Below are 20,335 nucleotides of genomic sequence, written 5' to 3'. Positions count from 1 at the left end.
CCTTGTGGCACAGCAGACTAAGTGTTGGCTGCTAAGTGTAAGGTCGGTGGTTCAAATCCACCAGTCACTCTATGGTAGGAAGATGGAGTCTGTTTAAAGGTATACGGCCTGGAAATTCTATGGTGCAGTTCTTGGTTCTATAGAGCTGCTGTGAATTGCAATCAACTCATGGGCAGTGGGTTTGGTTTTTTGTTTTCAAGTTCTTTTCCCATTGCATTGGTAAAGCTTCCCCACCGCCCCTTTTAGTACTTGTTACACAGTGGCTCCTGAGGCTTTGTTCTGTCTTTCAACTTAAAACTCGTTCCTCACCTGTGCTCCTTTGTCTAATCATTATTTTCTAAGACTCAGCTGAGCCCTAATTCATTTCATGAGCCTTTCCCTACCTCCTGGGATAAGGGACCCTCCTGCATTATCACTCACCAGATGATACTGAATTTCGTTAGCTGTGCATCTGTCCCACCACTATCAGCTGTTTAAAGGCAGGGAGGAGGTTTAATTCACCTTTACAGCCTCAGCGCCTACAGGGTGGTTAAGCAACTCAAGGCCGGCAGTGAGGCTGACTGAATTCAAAGGCTAGGTTTCCTTCTGAATTTTTTTTTAATTGTAGATTAAGTGAAAGTTTACAGGACAAGTTAGTTTCCCAGTCAATAATCTATACACACATTTTATTTTGTGGCATTGTTTGCACTCGTCCCATTTCTCCCCTGCTTTCCCCACTTCCATCTGTCCTTTTTTCCTGACCCTTTCTGCCTTCTGGGCTTTGTCGATGGGTAAATACTGCCCTTTGGGTAGTGCATTTGTTTTGTCATTGCCTTGTCCTTTGGCTTGTCATTGATTGTTCTGAATAACAATACTCTTCCTCGATGGGATTACTGTTTACTTTACAGGACTGGCCTCAATGGCCTATTCTGTCAGAAGCAGACAGCCAGTCTTGCTTCATAGTCTAAATGTTTTGCTGAAACCTGTCCACCATGGACAGGACAGAGGCACAGCTTCCAGGATCACAGAAACAGGAAGCCACCACAGGACAGCAGACAGACAAGAGGAGCAGTGGTTCCAATCTGATACTCATAGGGTCAAGCTGAGTCGTAGCTGACTCAAAAGCACCTAACAACAGCAACATTGTCTGGCTCACTGGAGACTTCCAGGTAGGAGAGTCATAGGCTTTATCATACCAGTAAATCTATTCTTTTTGTATGATTTTTGAGTTTTGTTCCTCTCTCTCTGTTCCCTTCTCTATCTATCTATCTATCTATCTATCTATCTATCTATCTATCTATCTCTTTCTGTCTAGGCCCTTCCAATACAATCTAATCAGAGTAGGGAGCTGTGAACTGATAAGTTATAAATGAAACCAACAAGCCCAGTGATGAGACCCATCTGTTTACCTGGACAAACAAGGCCATCACTCAGCTCCTGTGCTGCCCTGGGCTGGGGCTGTTCCAGTGACAGACACAGCTTTCTCCTTGGGGACAGATTTCCTGATGCTCAGATGCACAACTGCTGGCCTTCCACAGATGGAAACATTTACATTATATATAACAAAAGGAATAGTTGCATTGAATGCTATTTATTTACTGTCAAAGATTCAAATATGGAAAAGTATAAATAAGTTAAAAAAATCACCTGCAACTTCATCACAGAGGCTGTCACTGTTAATGTTCTGTAATATTTTACAAATATTTTAGACAAAAATTACAAGCATAAATTGAAAACCCCTTTACTCCTTCTCTTAATAACATGTTGTAGGCTTCTTCCCATATCAATACTGAGTGTGACTCTTAGTTTTTAATGGCTATACTTCAACGTGGGTTTTGTCAGAGAAAGACCCTTGAGTATGCACATTAGTACACTTGTCCAATTATCTCCTTATGATAAATTCCTAGAAGTGGGACTGCCGGGGCAAAGGGCATACTCATTTAAATTTCTGATTTCTATTACCATTTTGTGTCCCAGAAAAATTGTCCTGATTTGACATCCCCAGCTATGGCAAGAAACATATGCTCGTTTCTGCCAATTAGAGGAACAAGAAAGGGGTTTGTTTTGTTTTCAGTGTAGTTTTCATTACAGAGAGCTTGAATGCCTTCCTGCATACTTCCTGGCCTTCTGTATTTATTCCTAAGATGCCCTAATGCCACAGTATGCTACACGTGGAGCTAATAATGAAAAGGTCAGTGGTTTGATTGTATCAAGCACTCTGAGGGAGAAAGATGTGCCAGTGCCTCTCATAAAGATCTGTAGCTCAGAAACCCAGTGGAGGGCCCGAGTCACCAGGAATCAGCACTGGGTTTCTGTCTGGTCACAAACTTTGTCCATTTGACCACTGGAGTCTTAGTTCTTTCTTATTGATTTTTAAGAGTCTTTTTATATCAATGTTATTATTTGTGCTGCAGCTACATTTCTCAATTTGACCCTTATCTTTTAACTTTTTTTTTATGGTGGCTTATGTGCTTATTTAGTTCTTGACCATGCAGAGATGTTAATTTTTATACAGTCAGACTGATATTTTATTCTGCTATGGCACTGGGCTTTGGAATTATGAGAAAGACAGTTGGCAGCCCAAGATTATACAAATATCCAGCTCTTTCTCTTCAACAAGGAAGCAGACCAAGAGATGCTGATCTTTGTGAAGACCTTGACCGGAAAGACCATCACACTTGAGGTAGAACCCAGTGACACCGTCGAGAATGTCAAAGCCAAAATCCCAGGTAAGAGGTATCTCCCGACCAGCAGTGCCCGATATTTGCAGGCAAACACCTAGAGGATGGTCAAACGGTCTCTGACTACCATATCCAGAAAGAGTCCCCTTGCATCTGGTGGTTCACCTGCATGGAAGCATTATCAAGTTCTCCTTGTGCCAGCTTACCCAGAGAGAGGTATAACAAGCTCTGCCACAAGTGTTTGGCTCACCTGTACCCTCGTACTCTCAACTGCCACAAGAAGAAGTGTGGGCACATCAACAACCTGTGCCCACAAATGTCGACTAAGAGCCCCTCTTTACTCACTCCTTTGCCTCCTACACGTGGCCTCCTTCTAACTCCATGACCCCAACCCCTCAATAAAGTCTCTCTTATATGGAACTGGGGGGGGGGTGTGTGGAACCCAAACAAAAACTTCCACCTGTCATTTTAATAATATTTTTATGGTTTAATGTTTTGTCCCTCGAAAGATTGAAATCTTAGATGCTTCTGAGTGTTTCTACCATCAAGAAAAGAGTTAGGGACTTCAGCTTTTAATATTAAATTTAGGATTGTCATATTTTTAAAATAAATAGAATGTGAGTTGAAACAGTAGTTAACTTGCATTTATTTGTTACTTTGTTTCTTTTGCTACTTTTTAAAGTAGATGGAGATGCATCTATCCAATTATATCAGTGAGACTATCACCTATGTCTGCTATCTATTAACTGCTCCCTAGACCTTCAAAGAAATATTCTCAAATCTAAAAACATCCTCATCACTTATGATAAAGCCAAGAGGAGAAAAATGCTCAATAACATGCACATATAGTGCTCTCTTCTACATACATATTTATATACATATTGGTAATGGATAAATGAAAAAGAATCAAATAACCTATGTGATAGGATTATTTTTAAGCTATTATTTGGTAGCAATTAGGCATAACATATTCATCACTCCCACATTTTGGTCAAACATTCTTCTAAATAGTATAGCATTGGTCTGTCTATTTGCTAGACAGGTAACTCGTGGTTTCTGTGATGCTAAACACTGTGACACTAATGTGCCAAATGCAATAATGGTTACCCATGGTAGACAGTGTTTGGTGGAGCTCTCCAGTTAAAATAAGCTTGGAAGCAGGAGTGACATCCACTTGCTTCCAGAAACTCTATGTACTTGGAGAAATGATGAAAGTTATAAAAGTGTTCATGTCTTTCACTCATAGGGTTGCTATGAGTTGTCAACAACTCGATGGCACTTAACAACAACATATATTTACTGGTTTACACACACACACACACACACACTCTCTCAGACTAACTCCCTATACAGAACAGAAGTGGAAGGTGGTCTAGGTCAAAACAGAAAGAACAAACTAGGAAAATATTGAAAAATCTAAACTAAACAATTATTGTGTGTCTAACTGATAAATCTTTTAAGGATTCAAAAGTCACACATACGGACTCTGTAGAACATTATGCTGAGTGAAATATCCCAGTCACAAAAGGACAAATATTACATGATGCCACTGTTGTAGAATGGGACTGTCCTTGGGGTTGGGGAGAGACTGAGTAAGATGGGTTCAATAATGTATACTGCACTGAAGCAGAGGAGGGAGAGAACCGTTTAAAAGAGAGATGTAACTGGGTATTTCTGTCATCACAGGAGACTAGAGCGAGGGCTGCATGGTGGAGGGGACCTGGGGGAGGGTTTGTAAAACAATGAAAGAATCTTTTCTTTTACTTTTCCATAATTTTTGGACTCATGTACTTATAACTTGTTAGTCAAATCTGTGTCTTCTAGGTTGCAACACCCCCATGATACATCTTGAAGGATATGTACATGTACAGCCAAGCACAATCAATAAGAGTGCATCTGAATTCCAAAATCAATCTCCATAATAGTCTATGTGTTTCCTACTGCCAAAGGGGCCCTTTAGAGTAGTGAGAGAAGATCTTCACCCTGAAACCCACAGCGTCCCTTTTCAGCAGGAAGTAGCTAAGAGAATACGCCGTCCCCTTTTCCTTATGACTCAGGGTGAAGTCTCTCTCAGGGAGGAGTGATAGGGAATGGCAAAGGATACACTGACAAAGAAGATTAATCAGAACTGGCTTTGACAAGCACTGTGGCATTTGGACAAGAACAAACTGGGAGGAGGGTAGAGAGAATAGTGCAACAATGAATGAGTGGAAGCCCAAAATCTCTGTAAATGTTTATGAAAATTAATAAAATATAATTATAGAAAAAAAAAAGTCACACATACGAAAGCCAGTCAACTAATTTCAGTATTGCCTATTGTCTAGATCTTCAAGGTATTACGATGAGGTTGAAAACAACAAAATAAGTGACATCCACCAAATGCTAACATTTATGAAGTACAATTCTAGGGACTTCACATATATTAGTGCATTTAAGAATTATCACAGCCCTATGAAAGCATGGTAAGTACTAATATCCTTCACATAATACAAAAAAAAAAAGAAAACTGAGACCTCAGTAACTGGCCAAGATTAATATGTTAACAAAGGAGCTCAAACGGTAAAATGCTACTGTGTTGTGCTGCTAACCAAAAGGTCAGCAGTTACTTGGAAAAATCCACCAGTTACTTGGAAAAACAACAGGCACTCTCCTCTCATAAAAATTAAGAACCTCAGAAAGCTGATGGAGAGTCACCACAGTGAAAGGACAGCAGTGGTGGTCAATTGGTTCCTTGCATTTTTATTTAATGTAGTAAAGAGTTTAGTCAGGATTTGAAGCCAATTTGTCAGATTGTAGGGCTGTGCACTTAACCATGACACTATATTTTGGGTCCACTGTAAACAGCCACAATTACCACAATTGTCTCTATTAATATAAACATTCTCATTTAAAATCGGAGCTGGGCTTCAGTGGTCATTTAATGCTTACTTCTGAGCAAAGACTGGCTTAGATTAAATGTAAAACCCTGATTTCTTATTCCTGAGAGGAATCCTCTTTAGTTAAGTGCAACATCCCAGGTCTAGACAGGGGACCACTTCTTCAGTTTAACTGAAAGGACCATGGCTTTTAAGCTCAGTTTCTTTGTCTATCATGTGGGCACAATAACAGCAAATGAAAGTAAAGGTGCTTTATAAAACCTCAAGGCATGAATCAAATAGTCCTGCTTTTGATAGGAAGTATCAACTGAAGCACAAGAGGAACAGTCTTGCTCAGGTCCCAGATGCAAAGGCAGAGGCTGTGCGGCTTCTGCAGAACAGGTCCAAGGTCTAAGAGATGCTGGCATGGCAGCTGGTGCTGCCAGCCAGGTGCTCACGGCAATGCAGATTTTGTTCCCTTACATCAGCCAGGATTCCAGGAAGAAGCTGTGGGCTTGAATTTCAGAATTCTGTGATGTCAGCTCAGAAGAAAATAACTCTGAGAAGTGCTGTGAATAAGGAAACCCTCCACCTCCTCTCCTGCTGAGTCACGCACCAGAGCTTGCCTGGGTGTGCCTCTTCTCGGCCACATCTCCTGTCCTAAGTGCCTTTCACTGAGGATAGCAGTGAGGGAGGGGACATCCTGCAGCTAGCCCACTGCCTTCTCCAGGGTGAAGTGTACTCTGAGGAGGAGGCTGGATGGTATAACTAGTTTGTGATTAGCTGCTAACTGAAAGGTTGGTGGTTTGAACCCACCTAGCAGCCCTCTTGATGGAAGAACGGGCAACCTCCTCCTGTGTGACTGACTACCTCAGAAAATCCACTGGAGAGTCAGCTACAGGTCAGATCTTACTCAGTGGCACACAACAAAAACTCTCTTGAGCTTTGGTTGCCAAGTGGCAAGAAGCTGCGCTGCAATCCCAAAGACGTACAGTTCAAATCCACCAGCTGTTCCACAGGAGGATGGGCAATATTCTCCCATGCGATTTACTGCCTCTGAAAACCAGCCATATAGTCGGCTGTGGGTCGATTCTGACTGACTCAAAGGTATTCTATTCATAACAACACAAGAAGTAGTTCTCTTAAGAAGTCCTGGTGGCATAGTTGGTTATATGTTGTGCTGTTAACCAAAAGCTCAGAGGTTCAAAGACATCAATTGCTTTGTAGTATAAAAATGGGCCGTTCCCTTACTTCAGTATTTACATCCTCGGAAACTCAGTGGAGGGTTTGAAATGAGTTGAAAATGACACAGCACTGTGCTTCTGTTCGATTTTGCTTAGTAGCTCTGTAGGAAAAAAAGACCTGGTGGTCTGCTCCCACAAGGATTCAAACTAAAACAAAACAACCCTTAAATTAACTGCCACTGAGTCAGTTGCAATTCATAGCTATTCCTCCTCAGGTTTCCGAGGCTGTATACTGTAACGACAGGAGACTGCCTATCTTTCTATCTTTCCCCTATGGAGCTGCTGGTAGATTCGAACACCAGCAACTTGAAGCCTTTGGGTTGGTATCACAACTCATTATAGACTATGCTACCAGATTTCCCCCGCCCACATAAATGTTGCTGTTAGGTGCCACGGAGTTGAGTACAACCCACAGTGCCCCCATAAACAAGAGATCTGAAACCCGTCCTATCCTGTGCCCTCCTCATGCGTCCTGACATAGGACAGTCCACTGAGGCCGTCACTGTGTCAGTTTACCTAGTTGAGGGCTGTCCACTCTTTCACCAACCCTCCTTTTCAACTATGACACCCGCGTCCAAGGAATAGCCTCTCTTAGCAACATGCCCAGTTATGTAAGAAAGCTTTATCATCTCTGTCGCAAAGGAACATTCTGGTTGCATTTTCTTTAAGATATACTGGTTTGTCCTTTTGGCAGTCCACAGGATATTCAGTATGCTTCTCTAACACCACAGCTCAAAGGTATCGACTCTTCTTCTGTCACCCTTATGCTCTAGTAAATCCTGTGGGCAGTGCTACTCTGTCACATGGGCCCACCATGAGTGAGGAGACAATTCAAACAGCAGCAACAATGAGTGTGTTCTTTTCAGGCTGAAGTAGGATAACAAACTGCTACGGTTAATAAGAGGCACCTGGAGGTGCAAGGGAGCAACTAAAGAACAGTAAGATGCTGTCAGGATGGCCCTGTCTTTTACAAATAATTTTTTTTTAAATGTTATACTGATTTACTTACCAATTTCATATACATTGCTTTTCACAATGGAGTTTTCCCATTTCCTTCACCCCATCCCACCCCTACCCATCAAATTGTCCAACTCTATGATTAATGCCCCCCCATCCTTCCCTACTATTCCCACCCTTCCCCCCTTGGATCCTCATACTTGTTCTACAGTATTTATCCTTATGGGGCTGAGTTAGTTCATTTAGCATAATGCTCTCCAGTCCCTCACAAGTTAGGTAGTGATTTACAAAATCATTGCTTCCGCATGCTGTGTAGCATTCCATCAGGTGAATGTACCATAATTTCTCAATCCATTCGATTGTGGTTGGATATTTGGACTGTTTCCATGTTCTTGTGATGGTGATAACACTGCTATGAACACGGTGTATGAGTCTCCATTTGTGCCTCAGTTCTCATTTCCTCGGCGTATATTCCAAGCACTGGAGTAGCTGGGTCATATGGAATTTCTATGTTCAGCTTTCTAAGGAAGCACCAAAATGCCTTCCAGAGTGGTTATACTATTTTACAATCCTACCAACAGTGTACCTATATCTCCACATCCTCTCCAACATTTATTACTTGCTGCCCTACTAAACATTGCCAGTGCTACTGGCATGAGATGGTATCTCATTGCGGTTTTTTATTTGCATCTCTCTTATTTCCAGTGATTTGGAGCATTTCTTCATATTTCCGTTGGCCAGGAGGGCTCTGTCTTAAAGCAGATGACAATTATCTTATTTTTCACTCATCTCTATATCCAGTGTTAAGGTCATGATGCCTGTTGATAAGGAAAAGAAAAGTTGCATTTGGAAAACACTTTTTTTCTTCCCAAATACAAAAAGTTTAGGGCATTTCTTGATTACTTCACTGTCTGTTACAGAAAACAATTTTAATGGGGGGGGAATATATTTTTTATTGTTGTTGTTATGTGAGTCAGAATCAACTCATAGCTGACCCTTCATCAGGCTTACAGAGGCTGTAATCTGTACAGGAGAGAGGCTATCTTTCCCTTGAGTACTGGATTCAAACTGTGCCTTTGGGTTGGGAGCTGTGCCTAGCTCCTTACTAGGCCATCAGATCGCTCTCTCTGCCTCTGTCTCCCTCCCCACTCCCTCTATCCTTTCTCTCTCTCAGTATGTACTTTATGTACCATCTAGTTGAAACCAACTCAGAGCTGACCTTCTAGAGAATTTTCAGAGGCAGTAAATAGCACAGAAGGAGACAGCTCATCTTTCTCCTGCAGAGCAGCTGCTGGATTACAACTTCGTATCTTTGGGTTGCAATGCAACTCCTTACCCTCTAGGCCACCACAGATACACACACACACATACACACAGAGAAAACTTCCAAATAGAAGTCAATATTACAGAGTAAAGTCTGCATGTACTGGGCACCTAGCATGATGTGGTGGGAAGAGGGGTGATGCAGAAGAGTGAGGAGGATGGGCCAATCTACTCAAGCCCATTTACCCCTATTTACGTATAATGCATGGATGCTAATTCTACACCAGGCATTTGCCCTTCTCAGTGTTTTTCCATTATAGAATCATTTAATCCTCCTCCCAATGGGAAGAGGCAGACACCATTACTAAACTCCGAGCTACAACTCGTATAAAAACTCTTTGCTGTGAAGTCAGAACTGACTCCTTTTGGCCCTCCAGCAGGTTTTCAGCGGCTGTCAGTCACACAGGAGGAGACTAACCATCTTTCTCCCACAGAACGACTGGTGGATTTGAATCACCAGAGAGGCAGTATCTGAGTTAGTAGCTAAACTCCTTACAGTCTCTGGCACCGAGGTGCCCTGTGTTTTTGGGGGGTTTTTTTGGGTTTTCCCCATCAGACTATTTTAGGTTATATGTGAGGAAATTTAGATACAATTAGAGTTAGCTAACTTGTCAAAGCCTACACCAGCAGTGAAGCTGGACTCAAACCCCAGCTAGTCAGCTGGCACTTTGTACCACCACATTACAATGCTAATCTTACATGGACTGCCATCTCTCTGTAGTCAAAGCAAACACCTATCAGAATGGCCCAGGGAACCACTCTTCCTTGTGTAGACTGTTCAAAATGGCTTGCCAAGCCATTAGCTTTGACGTCTGCCACATGGCTGGGTGGCGAAGTAGCACCTTTTGGGGCTGCAGCGAGCAAACAGGGTGTGTAGATTACTGGGGGAAATTGTCAGGCTTGACATCCCAGCAGGCTTAAAACAAACAGATTCAGTGTCAGGAAATGGGAAACTCACCACCAGCAAGAAGAACACAGTGCACATCCTTCAAGGCCAGAGACTCCCCCAAGATCAAGACACTACAACAGCAACAGATGTGATAGAGAACCAGAGACAGATGTGAGACAGACCTGAACCGGCACTGTTGCCCCTCAGACTAGAGCTGAGGGCCTTTGCCCAAGCTTATTGCACTGATGGGGGAGACACCACAACTGGCAGAACTGAGAGGGCTGTGTAACGCTGATCCACTCAGAATACATGTCCATTTGGATTAGCCACAGTTCATGAGCTCAGTAGCCATTTGCAGCTAGTGGCTACTGTACTGGACAGCACCACAAACATTTCCTCCTCTGTTACTGTATCCCAAACACCAAACTACAACAATAAATCCACTGTCTCTGAACTTCTGACACATGGCAACCACTCACTGGTGTCCAAGGAAATAACTCTTCCTGGAAGAGACTGCCCATCCTCCTCCCACGGAGCTGCTGGTGTATTCAAACTGCTCACCTTTAGTTACCAGGGCAATACACAACGCAGCACATCCCCGGAGTTCCTCATTGGTATGTTTCATTCATCTTTACTCTGTGCAGCCAGAAATTATTAAAGGAAGAAACAGGGAATTATTGCTTTGCTTCCAACTGCTTTGAATTTCTGCACAAATCTAATGCACGATCTTATTCAATCTTTACAGTACTGTGAATAAATCACTAGATGATTTCAGACGGGTAACAGATTGGCATAACACAACCACCAATGTGTGAGCATGAACATACGTGTGTGTGTGTGCATGCACGCGTGCATGTACACACACACACACACACACACACCCTGATGTATAGTCTCCATTTGTGCAGCCAAGGATACAACACTTAACTGAAGCTATATAGTAATACTGAACTCAAGCAAAAAAAATCAATCACTTTCTTGCTTCACCACTGCTCTTTTCAACTCAATTTTAAAACACCATTCCAGAATCTACTCTCTGAATCTAAGTGTCTCCATTTAAGGGAGCAGTTATAAACACCTAGCTGTAGTGATCCTTAAATCAAACTGGGTATCATCAAGGCCTCGACACATCTAGAAGGAGAAGGTACAGCCAGCATCCAACACAGTCTCTGAACAGTTTCTCTGCCATCAGCTCCCTGACTCTTCTATCCTCTCAACACCTCCGAAACATTGTCTTCAGAAAGCATACCAGCTCATAAGGTATAATGTAAACAGAAATGAGAGATTCCATATATACAAACAAATAAAGTACATTCAGAAGAGCACTCATAACTTCTAATAGTACTAAGCAGGTCTTCGCAAAACACAGAAGAGTAGTAGTAGTAGTTGTTGTTGTTGTTATGTGCCTTGGAGTTGCCTGCAACTCATAGTGACCCTGTGTACAATAGCCCTAAACCCTGCTCTATCCTGTGTCAATCTTACTGTCTCTGACACACCTACTCCCATTACCCTAGCCACTGAGTCAATCCATCTCATCAAGGGTCTTCCTCTCCTGCGCTGTCCCTCCTCCCTCCCAAGCATGGCTGTCCCTCTCCAAGGACTGATCCCTCCATGTAACATGTCCAAAGCAGGTCAGACAAATCTTCACAATCCTTTCCTCCAAGGAGCAGCCTGGTTTAACCCTCTCCGGGACAAACCTGTTTGCTCTCTTAGCAGTCCATGGTATAGGGTTTACAAAAAAGTTATTCTATGAAATATGAAGACTCATAGGACCTGGAACTTATTGTTAATCTTGTTGTTGTGTGCTGTAAAGTCAGAGCCAACTCATAGCTGATTCTCCAGTGGGTTTTCAGAGGCTATAAATCTCATTGGAGGAAAGTTCCCATCTTTCTCCATTTGAACAGCTGGTGTATCAAACCTTCTGCCTCTGGGCTGACAGCACAACTCCTTATCCACTATGCCACCAGAGCTCCCTTTGGGAACTAACCATACAAGCCAAAGATGGTTTGGATTCACAGTCTATATTACTGAAAGAACAGTGGTTATCTTCGTGCTAATAGGGAAAATCAATATAAATAGGGCTTTTTTTCCCCTTCCTCCAATTGAAATTGAGCTACAGAAGAGATAATTATCTCAGGTTTTGATATGGTATTAACTTCCCTAATAACCCCTCAATCAGTCCTATACATTCACTGTAACAGTCAAAGCAATGACTGTTCAAAGAGCTCCAATAAGCATTCTCCTTTCCAGAGAACTTGCTTAACTGGTTCATGAGAACTTGAACTGGTTGGTCACTCCTTTTTTGCAAGCTGGTCTTGGCAATCTGCTCAGCTGTCCTCTGAATGACCTCTGCTGATCTGCTGACCACTATGCACATCTGCACTGACCACGGCAGGAAGGAAAATTCCAATCCAGAGATGGAGCCTCCTGGCCTTCACATCCAAAGTGGCCAAATGTGTGAGGCAGAACTTTAGATTTGCAATTTTTTATGTACTGATATTTAAAGTTAAAGGGGGGGGAAATGTAGGTAAAAATGGATTATTAAAAGTGATTAATAAAGCTCCTACTCTCCAAAATCCAGAGGAATCTAAATTCCCACTGACCATAGTAAGATGTTTTCCTATCATCCTGTTGCACACATTTACAGGCCCAGGCTCTGAAATAACCAGAGAATCAATGAAGAGACCAAACTGTTCAGTATAAAGGGAAATTACCATTTGTGAAAAAAAACCCCAACAACTCACATTGCTTATGAACACTCTCCAGCATGTCTTAGAAGCTATGAAATTAAATTAACACCTTTAGTAAAAAGGATGGAGCGCGTGTGTGTACACACACTCTGAGGCACATCCTTCAGCGCCATTCCCAAATATGTCATGCTTCACAGGATGTCAACCCTGCAACAGCAAAATAATATTATTTTCTAAAATTCTTTTAAACTTTCAGTTTTTTTAAAGTGAATGCAGTCACTGTATTCTATAAAAACAGAGGAGTGTATTGAGAAATAAAAGGGAATTGGCCGGTGTAGAAATACATTGTTGCTGATGTTGTTAGATGCCACTGGAGTGCAGAGTATATTTCAGTTCTAATTTCCACTCCCAGCAGCTGCTGCCCCTCTCCAAATCTGACTTACATCAAGAGATAGAGTACCTTTATGCTGCCCTAGAATCAGGCCTTGTCTTATGACTTGCTTTGATGGACAGAATGAGGCAAAAGTGGCATTCTTGGGCCTCCCAACCCAGGTCTTAAGAGGTCTGGCAACTTCCACTTCCTCTTTTGGAAGCTGGCCATTATGGGAGAAGTTTCACTACCCAAAGGAAAAGAGGTCTCATGGATGAGGGCCTGAAGCCATCTTGGACAGCGAGGCATTCATATGACTGAGCTTGGCCAAGACAAGCAGGTGAACTTAGCCAACCCACACCATAGTTAGAAATAATACATCACTGTATGTTCAAGGCCCGTATGTTGAGGAGGGAAGTCTGGTGGTATAATCCACACGGAGCTGTGCTGATAATCCAAAGGCTGGGTCACTCTGATGATTCAAAGGACCACAGTCAGTTCTGCAAGTCAGCTCTGACCCATGGCAACTAGTAATATTTTGAAAAGCCCTTTTTTAAAAGTTTTTATTCTGAGTGTGGTGCAGGGTATTAAGTACTTGAGTGCTAACCAAAAGATCCATGGTTTGGAGGCCCTAGCTGTTCTGCAAGATGTGGGACTTTGCTTCCATAAAGATTCACAGGCTCACAAAGCTCTGTCCTATAGGGTCGATATGAGTAGGAAATGCTTTAATATAAAGGATCTTATATTCTTGAGGTGTGATACAGTAATAAATAACTGAAATGACATAACTGAAATAATGGGTGATAAAAGATTAAAATCGTTAAAAGTAACTTGATCCGTCATTCATCTGTGGCCGTCTTGGGATTTATACAAAGCAATTTAAAAAATAAAAAATAAATCTATAAAAACAGAACCTTCCCTAATAAGTCAGGAGCATTTAGATAAATGGTGACAACGTTCATATTGGACTCTGGCAATTCTATACTCATAGCCCCCAAAACTAGATAAAACCTCTGTCTTCATGAAGAAATGCTCAAAATCATTGGCAAGAAGAGAGATGCATGCAAATCAAAACCACAATGAGATGTCATCTCACCCTGTAGCAGTGGCAAAGTTTAACAGGACAGGAAGCAATAAATGTTGGAGAGGATGTGGAGAGACAGGAACTCTAATACACTGTTGGTGGGATTGTAAAGTAGTACAACCACTTTGGAAGGCAGCTTGGAGTTTCCTCAGAAAGCTGAACATAGAAATTCCATATGACGCAGCTATTCCATATACTTCCCGAAAATGAGAACTGAGGCACAAACAGAGATTGTGCACCAATGTTCATAGCTGTGTTAATCACCATCACAAGAGCATGGAAAAAGCCCAAACATTCAACCATAATCAAATGGACTGAGAAATTACAGTACATTCACACACTGGAATATTTTGCAGCATGCAAAACTAATGATTTTGTAAATCACTACCTAACTTGGAAGGGACTGGAATGCATTATGCTAAGTGAACTAACTCATTCTCATAAGGATAAATACTGTATAAGACCATTACTGTAGAATGAGTATGAGGATCCAAGGGGAGGAGGGAGAGAGCAGAGGGGTTAGGATGGGTGGGGGTGGTGGTGGTGGGTTGGTGGTGGTTAATCATACAGTCACACAATCTGATGGGTGGAGGAAGGGATGGGCAAAGGAAATGGAGAAGATCCTGTGTGGAGAAACACTGCATACAAACTTTGTAACTAAACAATAAAATTTAATTTTATATATATATATATATATATATATATATATCTTAAAAAAAAACAACCAAAAAAACCCCTGTCTTGATTGGTAACACTATTCCCCTCCTTGTATTCAACACAATGCCAAAAGCCTACAAAAGTTTATGTCGGGATAAATGAAACTTCAACATGAGTATCTGTAGGTCAAAGAAAAACTAAAAGAAGGAAAGAAAACACAGCTGCCTCATTCCACAGTGGCTGCATGTGTGCTAGAGAACTGTGCTCCATAATGTTTTCAATGACTGATTTTCCAAAAGTAGATCACAAGGTCTCTTCTATGGGTGGGCTTGAACCTCCAATTGTTTGGTTATCATTCTGCTCTTTAACCATCCAGGGCTCCAAGAAGACACTGGCAGAGGCTAACTGTACTTTAATAGCACAGAATATATGGAGTCACTGAGACAGCAAGGGCTGGGCTGGTTTGTAGTAGACACAGTTAGTTGTTAAACCTTTCCTTCACCTATACTTTCAACTGATGGACTGTGGTACACCCATGAGTACTAGATACACTTCTCAGCCTCCTGAGGTTGGGCTTGTTCAGACAACTCACTTTGGTCAATAAAAGGAGGTACAAGGGGCCATGGATTAGCTCCACGCTCAAGCTGAAGAAGCATCCTATATATCTACAAGCACTCTTGCCCTCCAGGAAAAGAAAAACACACCCCATTAGTTCACTGGTCCCAGAAGGACTAGAAGAGACACAACCTAGGATCACAATATTAGAAGTCACTGAGATAGTGAGGTTGTTAAGCACACAGTAATAGTTAACTAAAATTCAAGGTTCCTCTACGAATTGGTGAAAAGTACTGATGGCATGATGTGTTATATGTTGGGGTCCTAATCAAAAGGTTGGCAGTTCAAGTCCACCAGCTGCCCCAGTAGAAGAAACATCATATACTTACAGCCTCAAAAATAAGTTAGAATCAAGTCAACAGCATTGGGTTTGATATTTGGTTCTCATTTGCCATCATTTACAAAGTACATATGGCATATTAGGCCACAGAAGACTCTTTTTGGCTGTTCAAATTGTGACTAACTTTAGAAAGAGATGCTTAGGTAGTTTCACTGCCAAACAAAGTATACTGCTGTTGTTGTTTGTATGTGCCATCATGTCGTCTGTGACTGATAATGACCCTATATGTACAATAGCTCTGAACTCTGCCCTATCCTGAACCAATCTCATCATCTCCGACAGACCGAATCCCATTTCTTCAGTGACTATGTCCATCCATCTCATCTGGGGTCTTCCTCTTCTGCATTGTCCTTCCACCCTTCCAAGCATGATGTCCTTTTCCAAGGCCTAGTATTCCCTGGCCACATTCCCAAAGTATAAAAGACAGAGCTTCAAAATCCTTGCCTCCAGGGAGCAGCCTGGTTTCACCCTCTCCAGGACTAACCTGTTGATTCTCCTGGCAGTCCACATTATGTTCAACACTCTCTTCCAGCACCACAACTCAAAGGCATCAATTCTTCTATCATCTCTAGTGGTTGTCTGGCTTTCTGATGCATAGCAAGTAATTGCAAAGACCATAGCCTGGATCAGGAGCACCTCAGACTCCAGACTGACATCACTGTTCTTCAGTACTCTAGAGAGGTCTGGGAAAGACAGCTGACTTCCCCAATACAATTCATCATTTGATTTCCTGACTGCTAGTGCCAAGAGAGTTGATTGTGTTAGTATAGTATATTGAGTATTATAAAATCTTGTTCTTCCAGCCCAAGATGATCTCTCAAAAGACTGTAATTTGGTATTCATGAGTTCTCCATAATTTGACTCTAAATTCCTTTTTTGGCCAATTCCTTCCCTCTTGTATTTCATATTCCATTTAGTTCATTTCATTTCTAATTTCTTGAATACGTCTCACATTACTTTAGATTTTCCTCATCTAACCTTCACCTGCTTTTCCTAGCGGGTGTAGATTCTCCCAGTCCTTAAGGTGATGCTCAGATGTCACCTTCCTAAATGGGTTCTGCTTTTGCCTCAGTAGGCTGTCTCTCCATCCCTGGCTTCTGTCATGGTGTAGGGCTGTCCTTTTGAAATTTGGTTTATTCTGCTTCATAACACCTTCTCATCCTCTTACAAGGTCCTACAGGGAAAGGTTTATGCATTATTTACCTCTGCATAAATACTTCCACAGTATTTATCACAAGACCTTAGACACCTTACAGACCTTCTAAGAATGAGTGTCCAATGGGAGACAGCAAGGCATCCAGAAACCACACGAAGAAAGTGCTGTGGACTTTGGAGGCTAAGTGATCTGGATTCTCTAGCTTGCACTGCTGAGCAACATTAAACCATCCTCTCTGTGCTTCAACTTCTTAACATCTAAACCTGGGGTTATCGTTGTTGTTAGGTGCAGTGGATTCAAGTACAACTCACAGTGACCTTATGAACAGATCTGAACCTGGGGTAATGGCACTTAATTCATCAGAAGAACGTGAGATGTAAAGAAAATGAATGTTAACAGCTCACAGAATTTGGCACAGAATAATCCAACAAATTCCCTGCCATCAAATGACCCAGCAGGATAGAGAACTGCCCCACTGGGTTCCCAAGGCTGTAAATCATTATGAAAGAAGACTAAAGATTGCTTCATCTTTTTTCCTATGGAACAGCCAACAGATTCAAACACCTGTCTTTAGATGAGCAGCCAAATGCTTTGACAAGTGTGCCACCAGGGATCCTTGACCAAGAATGGAGGCTACATAAATGGCAGCTCCTATAACAAAAAGTTTTGGTGGCTCCATAGAAAGGAGGTGTGCTGCCAACTCAAAGATAACTGGTTCAAATTCACCAGCTGCTTCACAGGAGAAAGATGTGCAATCTCTTCCCCAGTGATTTACAGCCTCTGAAACCTCATAGGAGGGTCAGCTATGAGTCACTTCTGATTGAAAATGACACCGAAATCACCTGAAGTTAGTTTATAGAATCCCTGATGTGACATTGCTTCCTCTTACAAGCTTGACTGCAATGACTCAAACCAGAAATTCTAATTCACTCTCATTCCAGAAACTGTGGTTTCAAAGATCTGGATTCTCTGATGTTCTTCCTCGTGCGACTGCCTCATAAAACTCCACAGGTAATCACCCCAAGAAACAAATTTGTTCCAGGCAACAAATGCATTTTCTTAAAATAGAACAAAATAACCCAAACCTCCTCCCTAGGTATGGTCATTCACTGTCGTCTTTCAATAATTTCTGTTTGTTTGAGTACAAGTTTACAAATCATATTACATTTCCACTCAATCACTTATAGATATTTGTTTCATAACTTTAATTAAAATTGATTAAAGTAATGAATTTATTAGTCTAATAAAAATCATTGCATGCTGCCTTTTCCTTTTACAGCACCCTCACCACAGCATTCTCTATTCTTCTCCAGTGAACAGAAACAACCAATCTACTGCATTCCACAGCAGGAATGAAAAACTCAGTCAAACTGTTTTATGGTGACTGATGATGTAACTCCAGTCTTGCAATGTAAACACTGCATCAGAGACATTCCTTATCAAGTAAGAGATAAAAAGGTGCTTTCATGAATAACACTGCCATGCAAATGACAAAGAAGTTTTATTGCAGAAGTAATACAGGGGAAATGGCATTATCTGACTAGTTCTGACTGGAATTTTGGACTCACGGCCATGTTTCATCAGAGCAGTAATTAGTCCTCCAAAGAACAAACTCAATATAAGGCCATTTCACATGGCCAGGCCAATAACAGAAATGACTGAACAGGGCTTAATGGAGAACAGTAGAGGGTCCACTGGCGTTTACCGCCTGACAAACAGGGCAACTTCACTTCCCTGAATGAAGCCCCAGTAAAGAGTCAGCACTGCCAGATCTTCTGGCTTTTCAAGAGATGCTAGAAATTTAGGAGTTTATGAAAACACTCTGAATTTTGAAGGCAGCCTTTCTTTTTATCTAAAAATTCTTGGAGGGGTGTAAAGAAATGGCTCTGAAGGCCACATGTGGCCACAGGTTGGCTATTTGTGGCCTCCGCACTAGAGATTTTAAAGCCACTTTGACATCTCTTGGAAGGTCTGATTATTATATTCATCATACTGATGATTTTACAAATAGAAATTTGTAATTGCGATAAAGAGTGCGGTTGTTGTTGTTGGCTGCCATCGAGACAACTACGACCCTCTGAACCACAGATCTGAACCTCGTCCTATCCCACGCCATCCTTATCATTTCTGACAGGCTGCAGTCACTGGTGTCTGCCAATCAATCTTGTTGAGCGCATCTTCCTGTCTTTCTCTTTCCAAGGACTTCCTAACAACATGCCCAAAGTATGTGAGACAAACATTGACCCTCTTTGCCTCTAAAGATCACTGTGGCAGCATTTGCAACCCTCTGTGAACTTGAAAATAGCCCATTCTCTCACTTTTAATTCCTCAGACACTACACTTAGAAATCCCTACGCTGTCAGCAAGAGAACTCTCCCATGGTAGATATTTCCCTACCCCTGGCTGCTGTTCCATAAACCTATTTCAATCCTATTGTTCCAGGTCCATTTAAAGGGTAACTCTTTCACGAAAACTGCTCTGAACCTTGCCAAAGCCTCCTAACCAAAAATGATGGTTCTATCATCCAGTGGCAGCAATCTGCCTCGTTGCTCTTAGCTCTCCTTTCCTGTTCACTCCACAACAGCACCATACGTATTTGGAGCACTACAACTCTTTACTCCCGGGAGATAGAAAGGTCCAGAATCAACAGGTGAAGAGCACAATTCCAAACAACTTACCGCCAAACACATCTCCATTCTGGTAGTTTTTCCCTTTCTGGGCTTCCTCTTCATTTTGAACAGTGGCAACATGCTTGGCGGAGGCACAGCCCATAGTCTCATTCGGTCAGCTTCAGCCGGGCTGAACTGCAAATCATCTCTACAGGCACGGGGACATTGTCTTGTCTTTAAACCCAAAAATCCACTTTCCTGCTGAGTTGGTCAGGATGTGTGCACCTGCAAGAAGAGAAAGCCAGATCAGGAGGCATGACCCCAGCAAAACCTGTGCCTTAGTCTATCGTTCGGTGAGGGTTACAACTCCTGCCTGGATCAGCACAGTGTGTGGGAGACAGGAGGAGCCCAGGCTGACAGGGCCCACCAGATGATTTCTATTCAGATAGGACACAAGCTGTCAGAAAAACATCTCAAGGGCAAACTTTAAAAACAAGCAAACAAACAAACAAAAAACCACAACAAAACACTGACAAATATGATATAAATACAAAAATTTCCAATCTGACCATTTTTAAAGCATGCATTTCAGTGGCATTAATTATAGCCACTGAACTCTAGTGGGGTAGTCCATAAGGAGTTGTGCTGTTAACTTAAAAAGTCCCTGAGCAGATCCTTGGGAAAGAGATGGACAAGCCATCCTGTGTGATTTACAGTTTCTGAACACCTGCTAAGGGTCCACTAAGGGTTGGTTCCAACTTGACAGCAATGAGTGAGTGAATTACAGTGTTGTGCAACCATCTGAACTGTGTGTGTTTCCACAGCTGCTACCACCCATTTTCCTAAGAGTCCCTGCGTGGTACAAACAGTGGTGTGCCCAGCTGCC

General features: G+C 42.0%; 1 protein-coding gene across 1 annotated transcript in view; it reads right to left on the bottom strand.

Moving 5' to 3' along the window:
• The window catches only part of LOC102862545 (uncharacterized protein C1orf21-like), a 210,115-nt gene extending 190,393 nt beyond the window's left edge, over positions 1 to 19,722 (bottom strand). Inside the window, exon 1 of the mRNA XM_006887760.1 lies at positions 19,519 to 19,722. Within this exon, the coding sequence (XP_006887822.1) occupies positions 19,519 to 19,612 (94 nt within the window). The 5' untranslated portion in view covers positions 19,613 to 19,722. The remainder of the gene's footprint in view (positions 1 to 19,518) is intronic.
• Positions 19,723 to 20,335: the final 613 nt, after the last annotated feature.

Source organism: Elephantulus edwardii, unplaced genomic scaffold (assembly GCF_000299155.1).
Source record: "Elephantulus edwardii isolate Elephantulus edwardi_28Jun2011 unplaced genomic scaffold, EleEdw1.0 scaffold00061, whole genome shotgun sequence".
Classification (NCBI taxonomy): Eukaryota; Metazoa; Chordata; class Mammalia; order Macroscelidea; family Macroscelididae; genus Elephantulus; species Elephantulus edwardii.
Note: the sequence above shows the minus strand (reverse complement) of the source record. Positions and strands in the feature narration are given on the sequence as shown.